The sequence below is a fragment of the Callithrix jacchus genome, chromosome 12 (genome assembly GCF_049354715.1).
Source record: "Callithrix jacchus isolate 240 chromosome 12, calJac240_pri, whole genome shotgun sequence".
NCBI classification, from domain to species: domain Eukaryota; kingdom Metazoa; phylum Chordata; class Mammalia; order Primates; family Cebidae; genus Callithrix; species Callithrix jacchus.
Window position 1 is genome coordinate 119,808,364 of NC_133513.1, and position 19,027 is coordinate 119,827,390.

The window sequence follows — 19,027 nt, forward strand, 5'->3', positions numbered from 1 at the left end:
AAGCAAAGGAACTGAAGAAGGAAATGATTCCATTTAAATTCCTTTCTAAGCAACATTTCACTGAGTGATGCTAGACCTGGAAAGAAACTACAGTTACCAGCCGCACATACAGCCACAGTAGGCTTTGAGTCCACGAAGTTCATGAGGGTTTTGACACAGTGAATTCCATCAGCATAAATTCTCTCTGAGGTCTAGCATGCTACACCTTCCAAATAGACAACTCTGTGACATTCAATGCATCTTATGGGCCACCCCTCCCCAGCCCCACCAGCTGGGGTCTGATGCTCTACTGTTTGCAGCTCCTTTGGCCATAATTTCCGAACTGAAGTGGTTCACTTGCTCTTACCTGCACAGGATATTTATGAAGGTGCAGAAGAGGATGCTAGAGAAACTCCAAGTCATTTGTTCGCTATCTACAGAGGTCATCGGATCAAAAATGCTTAAATATGACCCACCCATATACAAAAATGGATAAGCCTGTATTTCTTAAAACACCAGAACCATTCATCTGCTGAATATACACCAAAGACTTTCATATCCCACCTGAGGAGTAGATTTTAAGTAAAACTACGTAAGTTTCCCTTTACTTCAGCAAACTTACGTATTTAGAAATGGGATAGATAAGACAAAGCCAGGAGTGAGTTTTGCACATCAAATATCACCATGAAAGCTCATATACTTGCAAGAGATGCATCTCTAAGTTCACTCTGAATTTTAACACACAGCGAAGCACACATTTGTTGTTCCATAGGTCAAATGCTCTGAGAAAGAAAAACTAGAGTTGCTCAGAGGATGCACACCTCTGGAAAGAAGAGAGACCTGAGAATTTTTTTCTTGTGGGACCCACATAAATGGCAGTGTCTAATAATGTGAATGAGACACAGGCACAGTGCAGGCTCTGGCACCACACACCAAAGCTCATGGGAAACAAGCAAGACACACCATATAATTCACTCAGTTGAGGAAATGGTTAAGAAAAACTGAATTTCTGTAGCTTTTTAACTTCCGATTCTATAGACAACAGCTATTTCATGGACCGGTTTATATAGTCCTCATCTGTCTGTGAATTTTGCTGTTCCTACAGGGCATTTATTTTAAGAATTGGATTAGGCAAGAGTAGGCATTTGAGGAACGACTTCTAATCCTAAGTGACAGAGGTTGTGTTCCCCCCAAAGAGAACACCTGTCCTGTGCACCTGCCCATCAAGCTCTCACAGGGACCTTAACCTTGAAGAATCATTACCCATGAATAGCAGAGAATCAAGATACACTACAGAATGGACCTGCTATACCCCAAACAGAGCTCTTAACCAGGGATGCGCTGATGAGACGTGTTCATTGCAGCATGTGATGAGTGTTTTGGTCAGGTGCAGCGGCTCACGCCTGTAATCCCAGTAATTTGGGAGGCTGAGACGGTGGATCACTTGAAGCCAGGAGTTCGAGTGGGTTTTGAAAAAGTGCCACCCATGTCTGATGCACCTCTCTGGTTAAGAACATCTTTTTCACACTCTCTGATGAAAGCCCCTGTACCACCTAAAGTCCATAAAATGCCCCAAACATAGACTTTACCTGCAGTAATGCCTTCATGGGGCTATGACCTAACAAGGGAAACAGAAGAACATCTGATAGCAATATGAAAACTATTTCTGCATTTAACAACAAACTACTTTGACAACATAGTTTGAGATGAACTTATGGGCTGGCTCTACCATCTTTATTTATTTCTTGTTCACCAAAGGTAGCCATTATTGATGAAAAGAAAATCACATTTTACAGAATGATATGGCCTTTGCTTTAAGGTTATTAGGAAAAGAGCAAAACCTCACCAAGTCAAAGGAATTAAACGCACCATCTATTTCTCACATTTTTTGCCCTATTTTCCAGGGTCATCTGTATCTAGAATACTTTTCCTTACAGAACTCGTCATGCTACTACCACTGCCTTCTTCCAAGATCCCTTCTAAATTGACTTCCTGCAGACAGCTTGGGTGATTCTGAAGACTAATGATAATTACAGAATGGTTTGAGTCCCCACGATGAGCCCAACTACTCAGCAGCTCCTCACGTAAATTACCTTGTAAAGGGCAGGCAAGAAACTGACAGAGTATGAATGGAGCCTCAGATGGGCCTTATTCCCAAGCCCATGCTGCTTCTGATAGGTTACCCTGATACTCACTGTTACTCATGTATAGATGGTTGCTCTGTAGTGTCCTAATTTAAGATCAGCCCATGACCTCATCAGTCAGCTTCAGGCTTTGAATCCATTTCTCTTAATCTATTCCTGGCAGATCTGAGTAAATTGCCCGTTAATAATGACTTTCCCAAACACTGTAGGGACACACCCTATTTGTAAAACTGAAAGAGTTACTCAGAAAAAAAAAAAAAAAAGCCATTTTCTCCATAAAGCTAGCTGGGATGGCTGAAATGAGCAACTTTTAGGCACTCTATGGACTCTTGGGAATGATCTGGAAACCATGTTTATGATTATGAGGAAAATGACACAATCTCGTCAAGACTTACCAAGAGATACATAAAACATTCTTACAAACCTTCAAAATATTTTTGCAACATGGCTCATATATTTTCTCTTCTCTAACATTAAATTTAAATTTGACCATATGAAGGATAATAAAGTTGTTCCTTGACAATACTCGATTTTTTTTTTTTTTTTGAGATGCAGTCTCGCTCTGTTGCCCAGGCTGGAGTACAATGGCACGATCTGGGCTCCCTGAAACTTCTGCCTCCTGCAATTAAGTGATTCTCCTGCCTCAGCCTCCCAAGTAGCTTGGATTACAGGCACCTGACACCACGCCTGGCTCATTTTTGTATTTTTAGTTGAGATGGGGTTTCACCATGTTGGCCAGGATGGTCTTGAACTCCTGACTTCAAGTGATCTGCCTGGCTCGGCCTCTCAAAGTGCTGGCATTACAGGCGTGAGCCAACACGGCTAGCTATACTTGATTATTCTTACTGAGTTCCTAGAAGGAAACAGTATTTTGAAACGTTTCTCCCACCACCCTCCATTTCCATTTAAGAGCAAGTGGGGATACTACTTGAAAACATAGTTTAAGATGAATTTATCAGCTGACTCTGCCATTTAGTTATTTCTTGTTCGCCAAGAGGTTTTGAATGTGGGGATGGGGAGAGGTAGTTTGAAGGAGGAGGAAACACATCAAGCACTTAAGGGGCCCTGACATAAGCATGGCCTTTTTTGGGTCATCAACACAACACGACCCACAGGTCCAGGGCACCCACTCTGTGAGCCACTGCTCCATGGCCCCCTACTGGGTAAGATGAGGTCAATGCCAGTGACTCTGAGTTGAATCCTGCCCTCCAGGAATGTGCAGTGTGCAAGAAGAACAACGACCCCTATGAAATAACAAATGCGTCACATTCAAAGACTGCTACCTGCATAGCGAGGGGACCAGGCCCGAGTTTCGTGTCAGCATCACAGAACTGGAGAACAGCCCAGTGTCTGGTACCATGGCCGACACGATCAATGTCAGGTGAGCGAGGGGCGGTTGTCTGAGTGCCAGCAGGAGGTGCCAGGGCCTTGCCCACTGAGTCACAATGAGCGGTACAGGAGCACCTGTTCTTGCTGCTGATGGGAAACGTGTCAGGCAAGCTGGAGGCCAAGGTCGAATTGCAGTAGGCACCTGCTCTCTTATGAGACAGGAAGAGAGTCAGAGCGAGACAGACGGCATCAGACAGAAAAGGTGGAGAGTAAACAGCGCAACCTGAGGCTGACAGCTCTTCCCTTTAACTCTGAGCATCGCTTCTTCACCATATTCTAAGAACCAACCTGAGACACAGGCTTGTCTGACAGCTCCTGTGGCAGAAAACCATAGGCCCCCAAAATGTGTAAATCAACAAACAAGGAGAGAAGGATTCACAAGACAATCTTGCCCACCTCTCTTATTCCACAGATGGAAAAAAAGAGATCTTGCAGGCAAGTGACCTGCCCAAAGTCAGCCAGAGGGCCTGTCCTAGAGCAGGGGGTCACACGCTTCTTCAGAAAAGACTAAATAGTAAAGATGTTAGGCTTTGTGGGCCATAAGGTCTCTGTCCCAACGACTCAGCTCTGCTGCTGCAGCGTGAAAGCAGCCACAGAACAGTGCAGAAATAAACTGGCATGGCTGTGTTTCCATGTAACTATTTAGAAAAACAGGCAGCAGGCTGGACCTGGCCTCCCAGTGGTTTGCTTATATCTGCTACAGAGCTGTTGCTAAACACTGGGCTGGGTGCTCGGTCATTCATCAGCTGATTCTAACACTCTCTGGCTTATCTTGCTGTCAACAATGAAACAAAACACAAAAACTCATTCTGCTCAATTCTTTTGGCTTCCCTAAAGGTAAGAAAAGACCATCATAAGATTGTTTACCTTGTTCTCAACCATGCAGCCACTTCATTAGGAAGAAACCGTGTAGTTGTGGTGTGAATGTCTGCCAGCCACCAGCAGAAAAGCTTTGCATCTAGTCGGGAAGCTCTGCAGGGTAGAAGTGGCCTCAGGAAATCTAAAGGGGGTCAGGTACACCTGCGGTCACTTGGAATCAGCACGGGACTGCCAAACCATCTGATCCATAGTGAACCTTTTAGCCCCAGAATCTGACCACTTCTCAATACCTTCACCACTGCCACCCTGGTTCAAGTCACTGCTCCCACTCCTGGACAATTGTCCAATATATATTCGCTGAATGAACAGACATCAAGAGTGAGCAGAATGCTGCATTATCCTCCTCATCCAGGGGCTAAGGCCTACAGTTACCACCACCCCACTGCCTCAAGTCTAGCCCAGCAAGATCCTTGACTTGTTTCAGAGCGTTATGGAATCACGGAGTGGAAAACACAGACTGAATGGCAGAATGGCCAGCTGTGAGGGACCCTGTACTGCACTGCTCAGATCTCCCTTCAGGAAAGACGAGCTTCCTCCCGTAGCTACTGCAATCCCGTAGGAAGAGTGCTCTTGGCAATCCACCGTCTGGGAATTGGCTGACTAAAAAGAGCTGTCTCGCCCAAGGTCAGAATTCCCTAAGTGGTTGGTAGAGGCGTTCCTTATGACTGCACCACAGAACACCTTATCCCTCTGCCCAGCCCTGCTTCCCTTCATGGATGTCGTATCTAAGAATGCTCACCAGTAAATGCCCTGCCCATTCATCTCCACCTCAGACTCTGATTTCTAGTGAATCCAACATGCAACACCAGGGAACAGAGTAAAGTTTACCTTGGGGGATGGATTTATTTGAAAACTAAACCAGAAGTCAGTAAATTATAGACTACAAGCCACATCTGGCCCACTGCTTGTTAGTGTAAGTAAAGTTTTATTGGCAACAGCCACACTAACATATTTATGCATTGTCAATGGCTGATTTTGCAGTACAACAGCAAGTTGTCAGCTGCTGTGCCCTTCTCAGTGACAGCCCCAGGCAGAGCAGGTAAGATGGTGGTGACTTGGTGGCAAGCCCCATCTCCACTGCCACTATCAAAGGTGGTATCTGAAGACTGTTGAGTAGTTAGTTGAGTAGCTGCTACAGAAACCATATGGCCTGCAAAGCCAAACATATATTTTCAACTGGGCCCTTCACAAAAAAAGGGAAAAAGAAAAGGTTGCTCACCCCAATTCTAGATCATTAAAAAAAATCACATTTGTAAAATATCTTCTGTTCCGTTTAGCAAAAAGTCCTCATGGGATGAGAGTATGAGTCTACCGCAGGCTTTTCCCCTACGGGTAGGCTTGGCTTGTATGTACATGGTTTGTCACCTGCCCTTGAGTGGTGTAAGCTTTGCATCTAGTGGCGAAGATCTGCAGGGTAGAGGCATCAGCCTCAGGAAACCCAGAGGGGGTTAGGTCTCCTTATTAACATGGTGGACCACACCATCTAAGGGCAAGTACACACAGTGCTCATTTGGAGAACTGGCAGGGATTTCTGCCTTCCAGCCATCCACATCTTTATTCACTAGTGATGCTAAACTCCACTGAGGACATCTCAAACCAATGCCACCAAAGCCTGTGCACTGGCTAAGGGCGTTGCAAGACAAGTACACAGCTCCAGCACCACCACGAAACACGAACGCAAATAGGTGTGGACGGTGTGTTCACCGGTCTCTTCTTCCGTAGCATCTACCATGGTTGGAAGACTTTGTTCCCTCCACTCGAATATCTCAGGAATGGGGAAAAGCTTCAGATTTAATCCACAGATGCATAAAACTGGCAGTAAGAAATGTGTCTAAGTCAACAGTGAGGCAGGCATGCACATCTGGTGAGGTGGGAACCATTCGGACCAACACTGCATAGTGCACAGACCACCACAAATAACAGGATTTCAGGCTGAGAAGGATTTCTGAGCCAATACATTTTAACTGCATCGAACGATAAGGCTTATTACATTTTATCACAAATTAACTTGGAGGTCACTCTCCTAATAACCTACTGGGGTATCTGGCAACCCAATACTAGTATCACTCCAGATGTGCATAAGCAGTCTTCAGATATCACCTCTGATAGCGGCAGTGGAGGTGGGGCCAGCCACTGAGTCTCCACCATCTTAACTGCTCTGCCTGGGGCTGTCACTGAGAACGGAACAGCAGGAGATGGGCACACACCTCTAGAACCAGGTGGCCACGGGGACTTGGACAAATCATTTGATCTTCAAGCCTCCTTTTGTGCTGTCTGAAAAATAAGCGAACTCTTTGTAGATGGTTGAATAATTCAAATTAATGGATGCAGCCCAGGGCCTGGTGCCCAGGATTTCTACAACATATGCTGTGGTTATGAATAAGATCATGATAATGATGAAGATGATGGCGGTGATGACAAGAATGGGGATTAAATCCTATGATAGACGCGGGATTTGTACGATGCCCACCTACATGGTGCTATCCAAATGCTTACCCACAACAGAGATGCAAAGATGAAATACACAGGGACCGAGGAGATGAGCAAGGAGAGAACCAATTCCTTAACCTTCAGTGCCTGAAATGGGAGCAGGTGCCTACGTGTCTTTTGGAATGCTACATCTCAGTAGACACAGCTATTTGAATTGCATGATGTGCTTGTGTTTCATTTTTCCTAATCTTATCTTTTGGGTGCATATCCTAGAGGCTCATTCATGAATACAATTTGTAGAACTTTCTGTCCAATGGCCTGATGACTAGAACTAAAATTGCCTTGCCTCTGTCTGTATAATCTCCCAGGTTGCACCCACCAAGCTGCTGAATGTCAGTAAGCCAGCCAGCAGAAGATCCTGCTCATGAGGTATTTTGGAATCCTTCAGATAAAAAGCATCAGATTCAGTAACTATGAAGTATGAAGACTGCTAATAGCATGTGTAACCACGGGAGGCTGTCAAGAATGTCTCAGATAGGATTCCAGTTTCAGACAGGAAAATATAAACAGTTCCTCTGAGTTTTAATGAGCGCTGCTGCAGTCTGAAAGCACTTGCATTAAGGCTAAAAGGTTTTGTCAGGACTGAAGGTCAGCAAGCTCACCCTCAAAACATCGTGCCGACTGTGTGAGGACAGCCTGTGGTCGTTAGAGTCAATGAGCTGTGCTGGTAAATTTCAGGCCAGAATTCTATAGCATGGACAGATGTGCCTTCTTGTCACCTGAGAAGAAATACAGTCCACTGGAAATTAGTTTCTGAATGAGAGAGCACACAGCCAGGGCGCACGTGTAGGTGAAAGTGTACATTTGTAGGCATCTGCAGCAAGTGCCTCACTGTGTGCACCAGGGATCTGTGGCTTTGGACTTTGCAGCTGAAGGGCCCAGAGTCACATGGGGAGCCTCTTTCCTTTGCAGAGCCCACCTTGGGCAAATAGAGCTGAAATTTTTTAAGACTGATGCGACCTCGAAAAACACGCAGTCTTCCCCCTGCTCTAGTTACCCAGATGAGGAGCTCAGAGAGTGTCATGTGTTCACATTCACTGAGCTAGAAATAATAAAGCAACAACTCTACGCAAAGGCTCCCCAAATGTGGTGCATACACACCATGGACCACTACGAAGCCATTGGAAGGAATGAAATCATGTCTTCTGCAGCAACTTGGTTGAAGCTGGGGACTATTAATCTAAGTGAAGTAGCACAGGGGTGGAGAGCCAAAATCCGAATGTTCTCATAAGTGGGAGCTAAACTAGGAGTACACAAAGGCGTGCAGAGTGACGTGATGGACTTTAGAGACTCAGAAAGGGAGGATAAGAGGTGGGTCTAGGAATTAAAAAAAACCACATTAGGTGCAATGTACGCTACTCAGGTGACGGGTGCGCTGAAATCTCAGAATTCACCACTGTACAATTCATCCATGTCACCAAAAGCCACTTGTACCCCCAAAGCTACTGACACTTTAAAAAGGGCATTTAAGACTCCTCTGGTCTCTGTGAGTATCTCTTTCCTCAAGTGATAGAATGAGGCGCCGTGGCCTAGAGCCACTCAAACGCTCCACCTGTGAATCTTTGGGATATGTGCTTTTTCTGGGGGATGTTGGCCCATAGGATGTAGAATGAATTCATACTATTTGCTTAAGATAATCTCTTGCCGAGTAGTCATTTCGCAAAATCACAATCAAAAAATCTTCTCTGCACGACCAAAGCCAAAAAGTAATTTGGGGGAATTTTCCACCCTCTTGCTGCCCTCCTCTGAGATGAGTGTTTGAGATCCGGCTCTCATTATTAATGAAAAGCCTTTGGTGAAAAGTACTATAAATCCTATTATTTCATACCAGGAAATGTGGTTTAGAAATGAGGATGTGCTTTAACTGAGATAGCATACAACAATGCAGTGGTATATTTCTGGAATCTTCATCAATAAGGAAGATGAAGCACTTAGCCCGAGCAATCTCTTTAAATACTAAAGTGGGATTTATCTTTGGAACACTGAGGGCTGCTTATGTTGTCCTTCTTGTAATGAGTCTGTAAGACATGCGTTTCAGTGGCTTAATCAATCTGAAAGCCATGTCAAAATTGCTTTAAAAATCTCTGGGCATTCAATATATATACACTTGTTAAAAGTAATTACATCATTTAACATTCCTATATACAGTATAACTTTAAATGTTTTACAGTAATTTTTATTAATAAAGCTTTAATGAACAAAAATTGTACCATAAAATTATTACGCATATTCTGCATTTTCAATTATATACTAATATCTTTAACTTTTTTTTCCAAATAGAAAGTAATTCATAAGCCAGAGCCTCTCACAGAAAAGTAAAGTTGAAAATCAGAAATTTACACAAAGAAATCTGGCCTTTTTCCTCCAGAAAAGGCCTGCTTTCCTCTTTTGATTTCCCAGAAAAAGTGAAGAATCCTCAGAGCAGCCCACCTTGGGAATTCTGCCCGACCCTGGAAATGGCAGAAACAGCAACAAATACTGGCCGAGATGTCCCAGAAGACACAACCAGGGGGACAGAAAATTGCTGCTGCTGCTGCTGCTATTTGGCACAGAGTCCCTGACTTGCCTAATTTAGAAAATGTCCTATAATTACTACACACACACACACACACACACACACACACACACACATCCCCCACACTCCATTGTGAAGCTTTGTGGTCTAGTTTTTATATCAATGAGGCTAACTTGAAAAGTAAAAAGTACAGAATTCTGGACACTTCCAAATACACAGATGTTTGGCAGGAGAGAGCTGAAACATCTGGGGGTAAATGGCATTTCCTTCTTCTCACCCTCTCTTGGAACGCAATTTGGGCACACTGTAAATTAACTTCCTTTGGAGGCCATTATTTCCTGCTCATTACATATGATCTGGAACTATTGGAAACAAGAATTCGACAGAAGACCTCTTACAATCTACAAATGTCTCAACCAAAAAAAAAAAAAAATCTATCCAATCAGACTTGGATGCTGGGCTATCAGTCATCAACTGTGAGCAGAGATCACTGCAAGTCTACTGAGACATGCCTCTTTTGTAAAAGAATCTCCCTCAACAGCCACCTTGCTAGGGCACTGGCACAGGTCACCCTCTTGCAGATGGACGCACCACTCACCTGCTCTGTAACTCCAGCCAGGAATGTGAATGGACAGTTGGTTGGCATGACCGCTGGCATGACAATGAGCCTCATGATCCTTTATCCCTTTTCTTACAGTAACCTGGTTAGTTCCCATGTCTGCAAATTCCGCGTTTTCCAATGGAAAAGAATCACTCCAAGAACATGTGCCGGTCCCCAAATGCACCCGCCCCAATGATGGGGCTTCCTTCAAGTGACTTTCTTGTAAACCTGGGTTCCAGCGCTGGCCTAGGAGGTCCTGGTCTCCCTCCTCGAGCTCTTGCTTTGGGGCTGTGCTTATTGGCTCTCCGTTCACTATGCCATCTACTCCATCTGCTGTTAATCTGTGGGAACTACAATTGAGGTTGAGCGACAGGACGGATCTGTGCATTTTGGGGCTGGCAATTTGAGGTTGCTCAAAAGGAATGGAGAGAGACTTGTCTACGTAATAGATGGAAGTTGGACACTGCTGAGACACCCTGAGGTGGACACAGGAACTGAACACCAGCGGGCTCTTTCCTGACAGTGGCGTGTCTGGAGAAAAATTGGTCTCTTTGTCATCCGCATGGGTGACCCAGGCCTCGCGTCTCTCACACAACCCTGTGGGGGCCTCAGGAACCTTCAGCCGCACCTCTGAGCTGTTTCTGGAGAACTCTGTGCAGGCAAAAGCTCTCCGGTGCCGGCCTGGATGGGGGCCATTGGCCAGAGCTGGGGGTGCCCGGAACAGAGTGTCCTCAGCCCTGCACTTGGGACACAGAGAGTCCCCAACAGTCCCCCACACCAGGGCGCTGGCTGGGGTGCCCACGCGCCTGGCCGTGATGGTGATGGACGCAAAACCTCTGTGGGGGCCCTCACAGGGGCTCTCCTCTTTGGGTGGCAGTTCCGTCCCAGGTCCTAGCTCATCTGACGGTGTTGGGATTCCTAATGTGCCCGGAAGGAACGGAAACGCTCTGTGAATGCTGACTCCACTGCGATTAGCCAGAGATGGCTTGGTGTGACGTCCGCGAGACTGAGCCATCGCACACTGCAGGGGCAAGGAGGCCCTGTTTTCTCTTGACTTACTCTCATCAATCATCTGGGACATTACCATGGATGAAATCATTTTTGTGTTTTGTGATGCCAGGGTCTCCTGCAAACAGAAAAAGATCCCGATTATTCAAGCAGTCTATCGAAACACAGGCAGGAAACTTGCTTGCAAGAGGCCACCAGGATGCTGGAGCACTTGGTTCGTAACACTCAGATGTCTTGTCTGAGGCTTTTCGCTGCACACTCGATGGTCAGAGATGGCAGGAAGGGCAGGAAAACTAGATGTTTATGACAAGCTATACATTCTGGAAACATTGGCCTGAGTAGTGAACTGGCTTTCTCTGCTGGGCATCTATTCTTAATTTACCTAATGATGTGTCAGTGGGGATCATCTAATCCTGAAAACTACCCCCACCCAGCCCAGGAGTCCCTGAGTACAGGCTCACATCCTCAATGGAGAGGAAAGACAGAATTACAGAGGTGGGCTGGAACTTGGTGCCACAGGTTTATGTGGAGATGAGTCAGCACTCCTGAAAGGAAATAGCAACAGTGGTTACCAGGAGCCTCCTCACCACCTCGGTCCCTAGCAGTCCTCTACATTGGCTGGCTTAGACTCTAATTCAGTTGCTCCCTGCTGCTTGGCATCATGGAAGTCAAAGACCAGAGAGCAAAATAATAGAAAGCAAATGCCTACGTTTGCCCAGACCAACACTGTGACAATCAGTTGATTTCACTCATCAGAATTAGGGGGCAGGGACATTGGACCAAGACACATGTAGCTTTGCTGCACTTGCATGAACAGTTGCATAAGCATGACTTTTTGTCCAGTGTTTGTAAATGATCGAGGTGTTTCACTTTTCCTAATCAGCAGACTGTTTGTCCTAAGAGTACATTGCTCGTGTGTCCAAAAGAGTATGCCATGATTTTTAACAAAGCATCTAACCAGGTCAAGACCAGAAAGAAGAATCTCTTCTGTCCTTATTTTTTCTTACGGTTATGTATGAAGCACTACAAAATATGACACGGAAGATGGACTATACCCCAGCACTTGAATGCTAACAGGGTCCTGGCCCCCGTTTAGATGTTCATTATGGTACATGCTTAAAATGAATCCTTACATAGAGCTGCACAGGATCTGGATTAATATTATGTCAGCACTAAGCTCCCACTGCTTGCAGAGAATCTTTGCTCCGGGGGCCTGAGGGCAGAACCGGACGCCCAGCACCTGCCGCAGCAACTCTCAAATCCCAACACGCAGAGAATGGCCTGAGGTGTTATAACTGCAAGTTCCCCAGGCCCCAGAGACTGATTCTGTAGGCTGTGGGTAGCACCCAGGCATCTGCGTGTCCACTGACATCCCTGTGGTTCTGATGTAGGTGATCTGGGTCACATACTTTGAAAAACACAGGCAAGTTGTGAGACTGCTGGTCTTCTCCAGACAACACATTTTGGAAGGAGAGGGCCTGTGTATGTTGGAAGCGGGGTATTTGCTTATTCCAAGACGTGACAGCAAGCATGGGAGCATTCTTATTTTCTTCAGGGCAGGACTAATATTTGCTGACTCAAATAATTGCATGTTTCCCACAAGCTGGACATTGGGCATTGCAAGTCCACGTGGCTGCGGGAGGACCAGTGTGAGTGATCATAGCCACCTGAGGGGTTTCTGCCCTGAGAGTCGGGCATGGGAAGGGGGTTGGCTTATTTTGCATGACAACCTCTATCACATTATATGTGTTTTTTAAAGATATATGGAAAGCTGTACATTCAAAAGATACCCAGAGATGAGTGAAAAAGAAGAAATAGACAGGAGAGTCATTTTAAAATTTACGTCATTAAAAAAAAAAACCAATGCAGCAAAGCATTCCCTAATAAATTCCAAGTAACTGGTATCCTTTTCAAGTTATCCTCTTTCATCGCACACCATATTTTACATTATTCTATATTATTTCCTTGTGCTAAAATCTCATGTTTTAATTTGTCGTTGCTCTGCCCGTCCCCCTAACCCATCATATCCATTAGAATGGCAAGCTCCTGTTTTGTGCATGATAGTATAACCTGTGCTAATTACAATGCCAAGCATATTAAAAATTAATAGTTTAAAATGAAAAAAAATCAAAATACCTCTGGCTTTATTTTAAAGAAAAAAGGTCAATGGCATGCAGTAGCACTGAGTCACGAAAGGGGACATTTAGCCCTCTCTTTAGCCCAACGGGTCCCTCAGACTTCCAGTTCATATCATACATTGCTTCCTTGAGGCTGGCTCTGCTGGAAGTCCTGGTAGGTAGGGCTTCCTTTCCAGCAATTGTCAGCCCAGGCTACATCAGTCACCTGGGAACTTGTCCAAACCCCAATGGCCAGGCCTCATTCCCAAACGATTACATTAGAATTCCTGGGCAGGGAGGCCCAGGCATCGGTGATCATAGAGCTTCCAGTGTGACTCCAGCCTGAAGCCCCAACGCTTCTGCGGCATCCTGAATCCCTTCCCCCTGCAGCAGTTTTTATGGCTGTAGTTTATATATGAGAAAGCTGAAGTGCACCTGGTGCCTATTTTTCTTGGTACACAGTCCCTCCCATTAGAGTTAAATTGCGTTCTGATCATAATTGTTCCTGTCTACCCTACAAGGAGTGCAATCATACCCAGCAGAAACTCTTTGACACTGCTCTTTGAAGAAAAAAAAAAAGACCCACTTTATTTTATAGGGCCATGTTTCCCAAAGTTTGCACCTGGTTCTGTCTGCAGAGAAACTACTGAGAGAGAGAGAGAGAGAGACAGAGAGAGAGAGAGACAGAGAGAGAGAGGCAGACAGACAGAAAGAGAGAGGCAGACAGACAGAGAGAGAGAGAGAGGGAGAGAGAGAGAGAGACAGAGAGACAGAGACAGAGAGACAGAGACAGAGAGAGAGACAGAGAGAGAGAGAATGTGTGTGTGTGTGTGTGTGTGTGTGTGTGTGTGTGTGTGTGTTGGTGGCGAGCACATGTTAAAAATGCAGATTTCTAGACCTCTCCTTCCTTGGACCCTGATACATCAGGATCTATATGGATAAAGCCTAGAATCTGTATCTTTCACCAGTTCCCAGATGATTCTTCTGCATGGATATGGTGGGAATGATGCCAGCCTAGGACTCAGGCCACCTGGGGTCTAGCGTGAGCCGGGACTCTCATACTGGGTACAGGACCTTGGACAGGGCCTTGGCTTCCACAGCTGCTGAGCAAGAAGAAAACAGGGGTGGTTCTTGTGGGGCCTCCTCGTACTGTGGTCTCCAGTATCAAGAGAGTACCTCTCCTCCAGGCTCAGGACACCGTGACAGCCTTGAGCTTGGTATCCACAAGGGGTATGTTGCTGGGAATGAGTGAATGACATCTCATCCTGGAACAACAAGGATGGGAAATACATCCTTCAGCAAGGATGAAGCCACAGCCAGAGCCCAGGGCCCTGCATGCTGAGGGATGCCTCCAGGCTGTGCTGAGGGGCTGCAGGCTTGTGCGTCCCTCCAGAAGAACCTAGAGGCCCAGAGGACGGGATAAGGAAGTAGCCACCGTGGGGAGTGTCAATTAGTTCAACCATTGTGGAAGACAGTGTGGCGATTCCTCAAGGATCTAGAACCAGAAATACCATTTGACCCAGCAATCCCATTACTGGGTATATACCCAAAGGATTATAAATCATTCTATTATAAAGACACATGCACATGTATGTTCATTGTGACACTTTACAATAGCAAAGACCTGGAACCAACCCAAATGCCCATCAATGATAGACTGGATAAAGAAAATGTGGCACATATACACCATGGAATACTATGCAGCCATAAAAGAAATGAGTTCATGTCCTTTGCAGGGACATGGATGAATCTGGAAACCATCATTCTCAGCAAACTGACACAAGAACAGAAAGCCAAACAACTGCACGTTCTCACTCATAGGTGGGTGTTGAAAAATGAGAATACATGGACACAGGGAGGGGAGCATCACACACTGGGAGAAATGCCTGATGTAGGTGACAGGGGGATGGAGGCAGCAAACCACCATGGCATGTATGTACCTATGTAACAATCCTGCAAGGCCTGCACATGTACCCCAGAACTTAAAGTATTAAAAAAAAAAAAAAAGGAACTAGTCACCGTTTCATTAAATGGGGCCTGGCAAGTGTAGCCATGATTTTTTACTCTATCAGATGTGAATGGATGAGGGAAGACGACTAATGAACAGCATGAACTTGAACTCATTTCTGAAGCCCTGGAATCAATCACTCAGGATGTCACTGCTCCTGAGGGACAAATGCTCCTGAGGTGACACTGCTCCTGAGGGACAAATGCTGACGAATGCCCAGTTCCAAAGAAAAATCAATTTGCCCTCTCAAAATACAATGTGTGATATAATTCTAGGGTACATACTCTTCCCATGACCTGGCAGAAATGAGTGAATATCTGATATAATCCAATCTACAAAGGAGTGAGGACTGTTCACATCAAAGGGCTACCATATTTCAGTAGAATTTACAATGGGATACGTTTCAGTTTGCCTGAATTACACAAATAGAAATGACTCATTACATATCCAATACATTGAAATTTTGCTGATAGAAATGTAGAAGTCACATAATTTTTTTAGGTGCGATTCTATTACTAATAACACACAGTCACAGTCAAACTCTGTCTAACATCCCATATATTTATCTGGGCACCTACTATGTGCCAAAGGCTGCATTTTTCCAGTGCGTAGTCTCAGCTTTGACAGAAGTCCCCAAAACTGGGAGAAACAGAGAAGGAAACACTGGAGGGCCCTTTGCTCTTTCCTATACAGCACATTCTCCTGCGTATCAAACCCCTTCTCTCAGTGAGACCCATTCAATGATTGAAGATAAGGGCTAACCTCTTCAAAATCTGTATGAGTTTGCGAGGTACCACAGCGCCAAAGTACCATACACTGTGTGACTTAAACAACTGAACTAATTTTCTCAGTTCTAGGAGCTGGAAGTCTGAGATGAAAGTGTCACAGGCCTGGTTTCTTCTGAGGCTTGTAGACTCCTTGGCTTGTAGATGGCCACCTTCTTCCTACATTTTCATAGTCTTCCGTCTGTCCTCTGCCCCATGTCTGGGTCCTAATCTTTTCTTCTTATAAGGACACCAGTTGGACTGGATTAGGACCCACCCTAATGACCTCGCTTAACCATAGTCACTTCTCTTTTTTAAAAATATTTTATTTTTATTGCATTTTAGGTTTTGGGGTACATGTGAAGAACATGCAAGATTGCTGCATAGGTACACACATGGCAGTGTGATTTGCTGCCTTCCTCCCCTTCACCTATATCTGGCATTTCTCCCCATGCTATCTCTCCACAACTCCCCACCCCCCGCTGTCCCTCCCCTATTTCCCCCCAACACACCCCTGTGTGTAGTGTTCCCCTCCCTGTGTCCATGTGTTCTCATTGTTCAGCACCCACCTATGAGTGAGAACATGCAGTGTTTGATTTTCTGTTCTTGTGTCAGTTTGCTGAGAATGATGGTTTCCAGGTTCATCCATGTCCCTACAAAGGACACAAACTCATCGTTTTTGATGGCTGTATAATATTCCACAGTGTATATGTGCCACATTTTCCCTGTCCAGTCTATCATTGATGGGCATTTGGGTTGGTCCCAGGTCTTTGCTATAGTAAACTGTGCTGCATTGAACATTTGCGTGCACGGGTCCTTATAGTAGAACAATTTATAATCCTTTGGCTATATACCCAGTAATGGGATTGCTGGGTCAAATGGAATTTCTATTTCTAGGTCCTTGAGGAATCGCCACACTGTCTTCCACAATGGTTGAACTAATTTACACTCCCACCAACAGTGTAAAAGTGTTCCTATTTCTCCTCCCAAGCCTAAACCAGGAAGAAGTTGAAACCCTGAATAGACCAATAACAATGTCTGAAGTTGAGGCAGCAATTAACAGCCTACCACCCAAAAAAAGCCCAGGTCCAGATGGTTCACAGCCGAATTCTACCAGACATACAAAGAGGAGCTAGTACTATTCCTTCTGAAACTATTCCAAATAATCCAAAAAGCAGGGAATCCTTCCCAAATCATTTTATGAGACCAACATCATTCTGATACCAAAACCCAACAGACACTCAACAAGAAAAGAAAACTTCAGGCCAACATCCATGATGTACATAGATGCAAAAATCTTCAATAAAATACTGGCAAACTGATTGCAACAGCACATCAAAAAGCTTATCTACCATGATCAAGTAGGATTCATCCCGGGGGATGCAAGGCTGGTTCAACGTACGCAAATCTGTAAATGTAATTCACCACATAAACAGAACCAAAAACAAAAACCACATCATTATCTCAATTAATGCAGAGAAGGCCTTTGACAAAATTCAACAGCCCTTTATGCTAAAAACCCTCAATAAACTAGGTATTGACAGAACGTATCTCAAAGTAATAAAAGCTATTTATGACAAACCAACAGCCAATATCATACTGAATGGGCAAAAACTGGAAGCATTCCCTTTGAAATCCGGCACTAGACAAGGATGCCCTCTTTCACCACTCCTATTCAATATAGTATTGGAAGTTCTAGCCAGAGCAATCAGGCAAGAAAAAGAAATAAAGGGTATTCAAATAGGAAAGGAGGAAGTCAAATTGTCTCTATTTGCAGACGACATGATAGTATACCTAGAAGACCCCATCATCTCAGCCCAAAATCTCCTGAAACTGATAAGCAACTTTGGCAAAGTCTCAGGATATAAAATCAATGTGCAAAAATCACAAGCATTCCTATACACCAATAACAGACTTAAAGACAGCCAAATCAAGAACGAACTGCCATTCACAATTGCTACAAAGAGAATAAAATACCTAGGAACACAAATAACAAGGAACGTAAAGGACCTTTTCAAGGAGAACTACAAACCAGTGCTCAAGGAAGTAAGAGAGGACACAAACAGATGGAGAAACATTCCATGCTCATGGTTAGGAAGAATCAATATCATGAAAATGGCCATACTGCCCAAAGTAATTTACAGATTCAATGCTATCCCCATCAAGCTACCAATGACCTTCTTCACAGAACTGGAAAAAACCACCTTAAACTTCATAGGGCACCAAAAGTGAGCCCACATAGCCAAGTCAATTCTAAGCAAAAAGAGCACAGCGGGAGGCATCACACTACCGGACTTCAAACTTAATCACCTCTTTAAAGGTCCTACCTCCAAATGCAGGCACAGTCTGAGAAAGTAGAGGACAGGACTTCACCCTATCAATTTAGCAGGGGTTGGGCAGATGTGAGTCAGCCCCTAACACATTACTTTGTGCTCCATCCCTCTTCTGGGCCTGGGAAACCAAGAAGGGGATGAGATAGGGGTCAATGTTCCTCAGTCAGTCTTCTACTTTTAAAACTGGGCAAATTTTTTCCTTAGAAAGTAATTACATCTTTTACACCCAGTATCTTCTCAAATTAAGCTGTTTCCGAGTGACATTCCATCTTTCTTTCTACTGGATTAACTAAACATGTCTTTACAAAGAGACTTGTTTCATCTGAAATAAAATTAACTAAGATTTGATTTAAAAGAAGAAGAAAATCATCTCCTATTTACAGTAGAATGTTCGAGTGGGAGAGAGGTCAGATGCGTAGCTGGGTTTTGTGTCTTGCTTTGGGAGTAAACTGTCCCTTTCCTGACCGTCACACACAACACATTTTTAACACTCTTTTTCATAGATGCGGCTTTGAGATATTGATAGCTCTTACATGTTTCAAAGATGATTTTGTAGTGCTGGTAACTGCTTTCATAGTTTTGTGCTTTTATTGACTGTTTTTAACTTCATATTTATGCCTTAAGAGGTATTTCTAAGAAGGGCATAATTCCATAAATTGAAGTCAGAAAGAGACAAGTGGCAGACGATCAGAGGAATCAGCTCTTAAGCCACTGGAGTGAGGATGCCTCCATCCCTGTAGCAATTTATTTCTCAAAAGAATAAGCCTCTCCGCCGATGTCTACCTTGAAATGTGTATTTT

The 19,027-nt window shown here is 44.5% G+C and overlaps 1 protein-coding gene across 12 annotated transcripts in view; it reads right to left on the bottom strand.

Moving 5' to 3' along the window:
* The window catches only part of C12H10orf90 (chromosome 12 C10orf90 homolog), a 268,251-nt gene that overhangs the window by 59,639 nt on the left and 189,585 nt on the right, over window positions 1–19,027 (bottom strand). For all 12 annotated transcript variants that reach the window (XM_078346754.1, XM_078346757.1, XM_078346756.1 and 9 more), the window contains one exon: window positions 9,995–11,123. In XM_078346754.1, coding sequence (XP_078202880.1) covers window positions 9,995–11,096 — 1,102 coding nt within the window. In that variant the 5' untranslated portion in view covers window positions 11,097–11,123. The remainder of the gene's footprint in view (window positions 1–9,994; window positions 11,124–19,027) is intronic.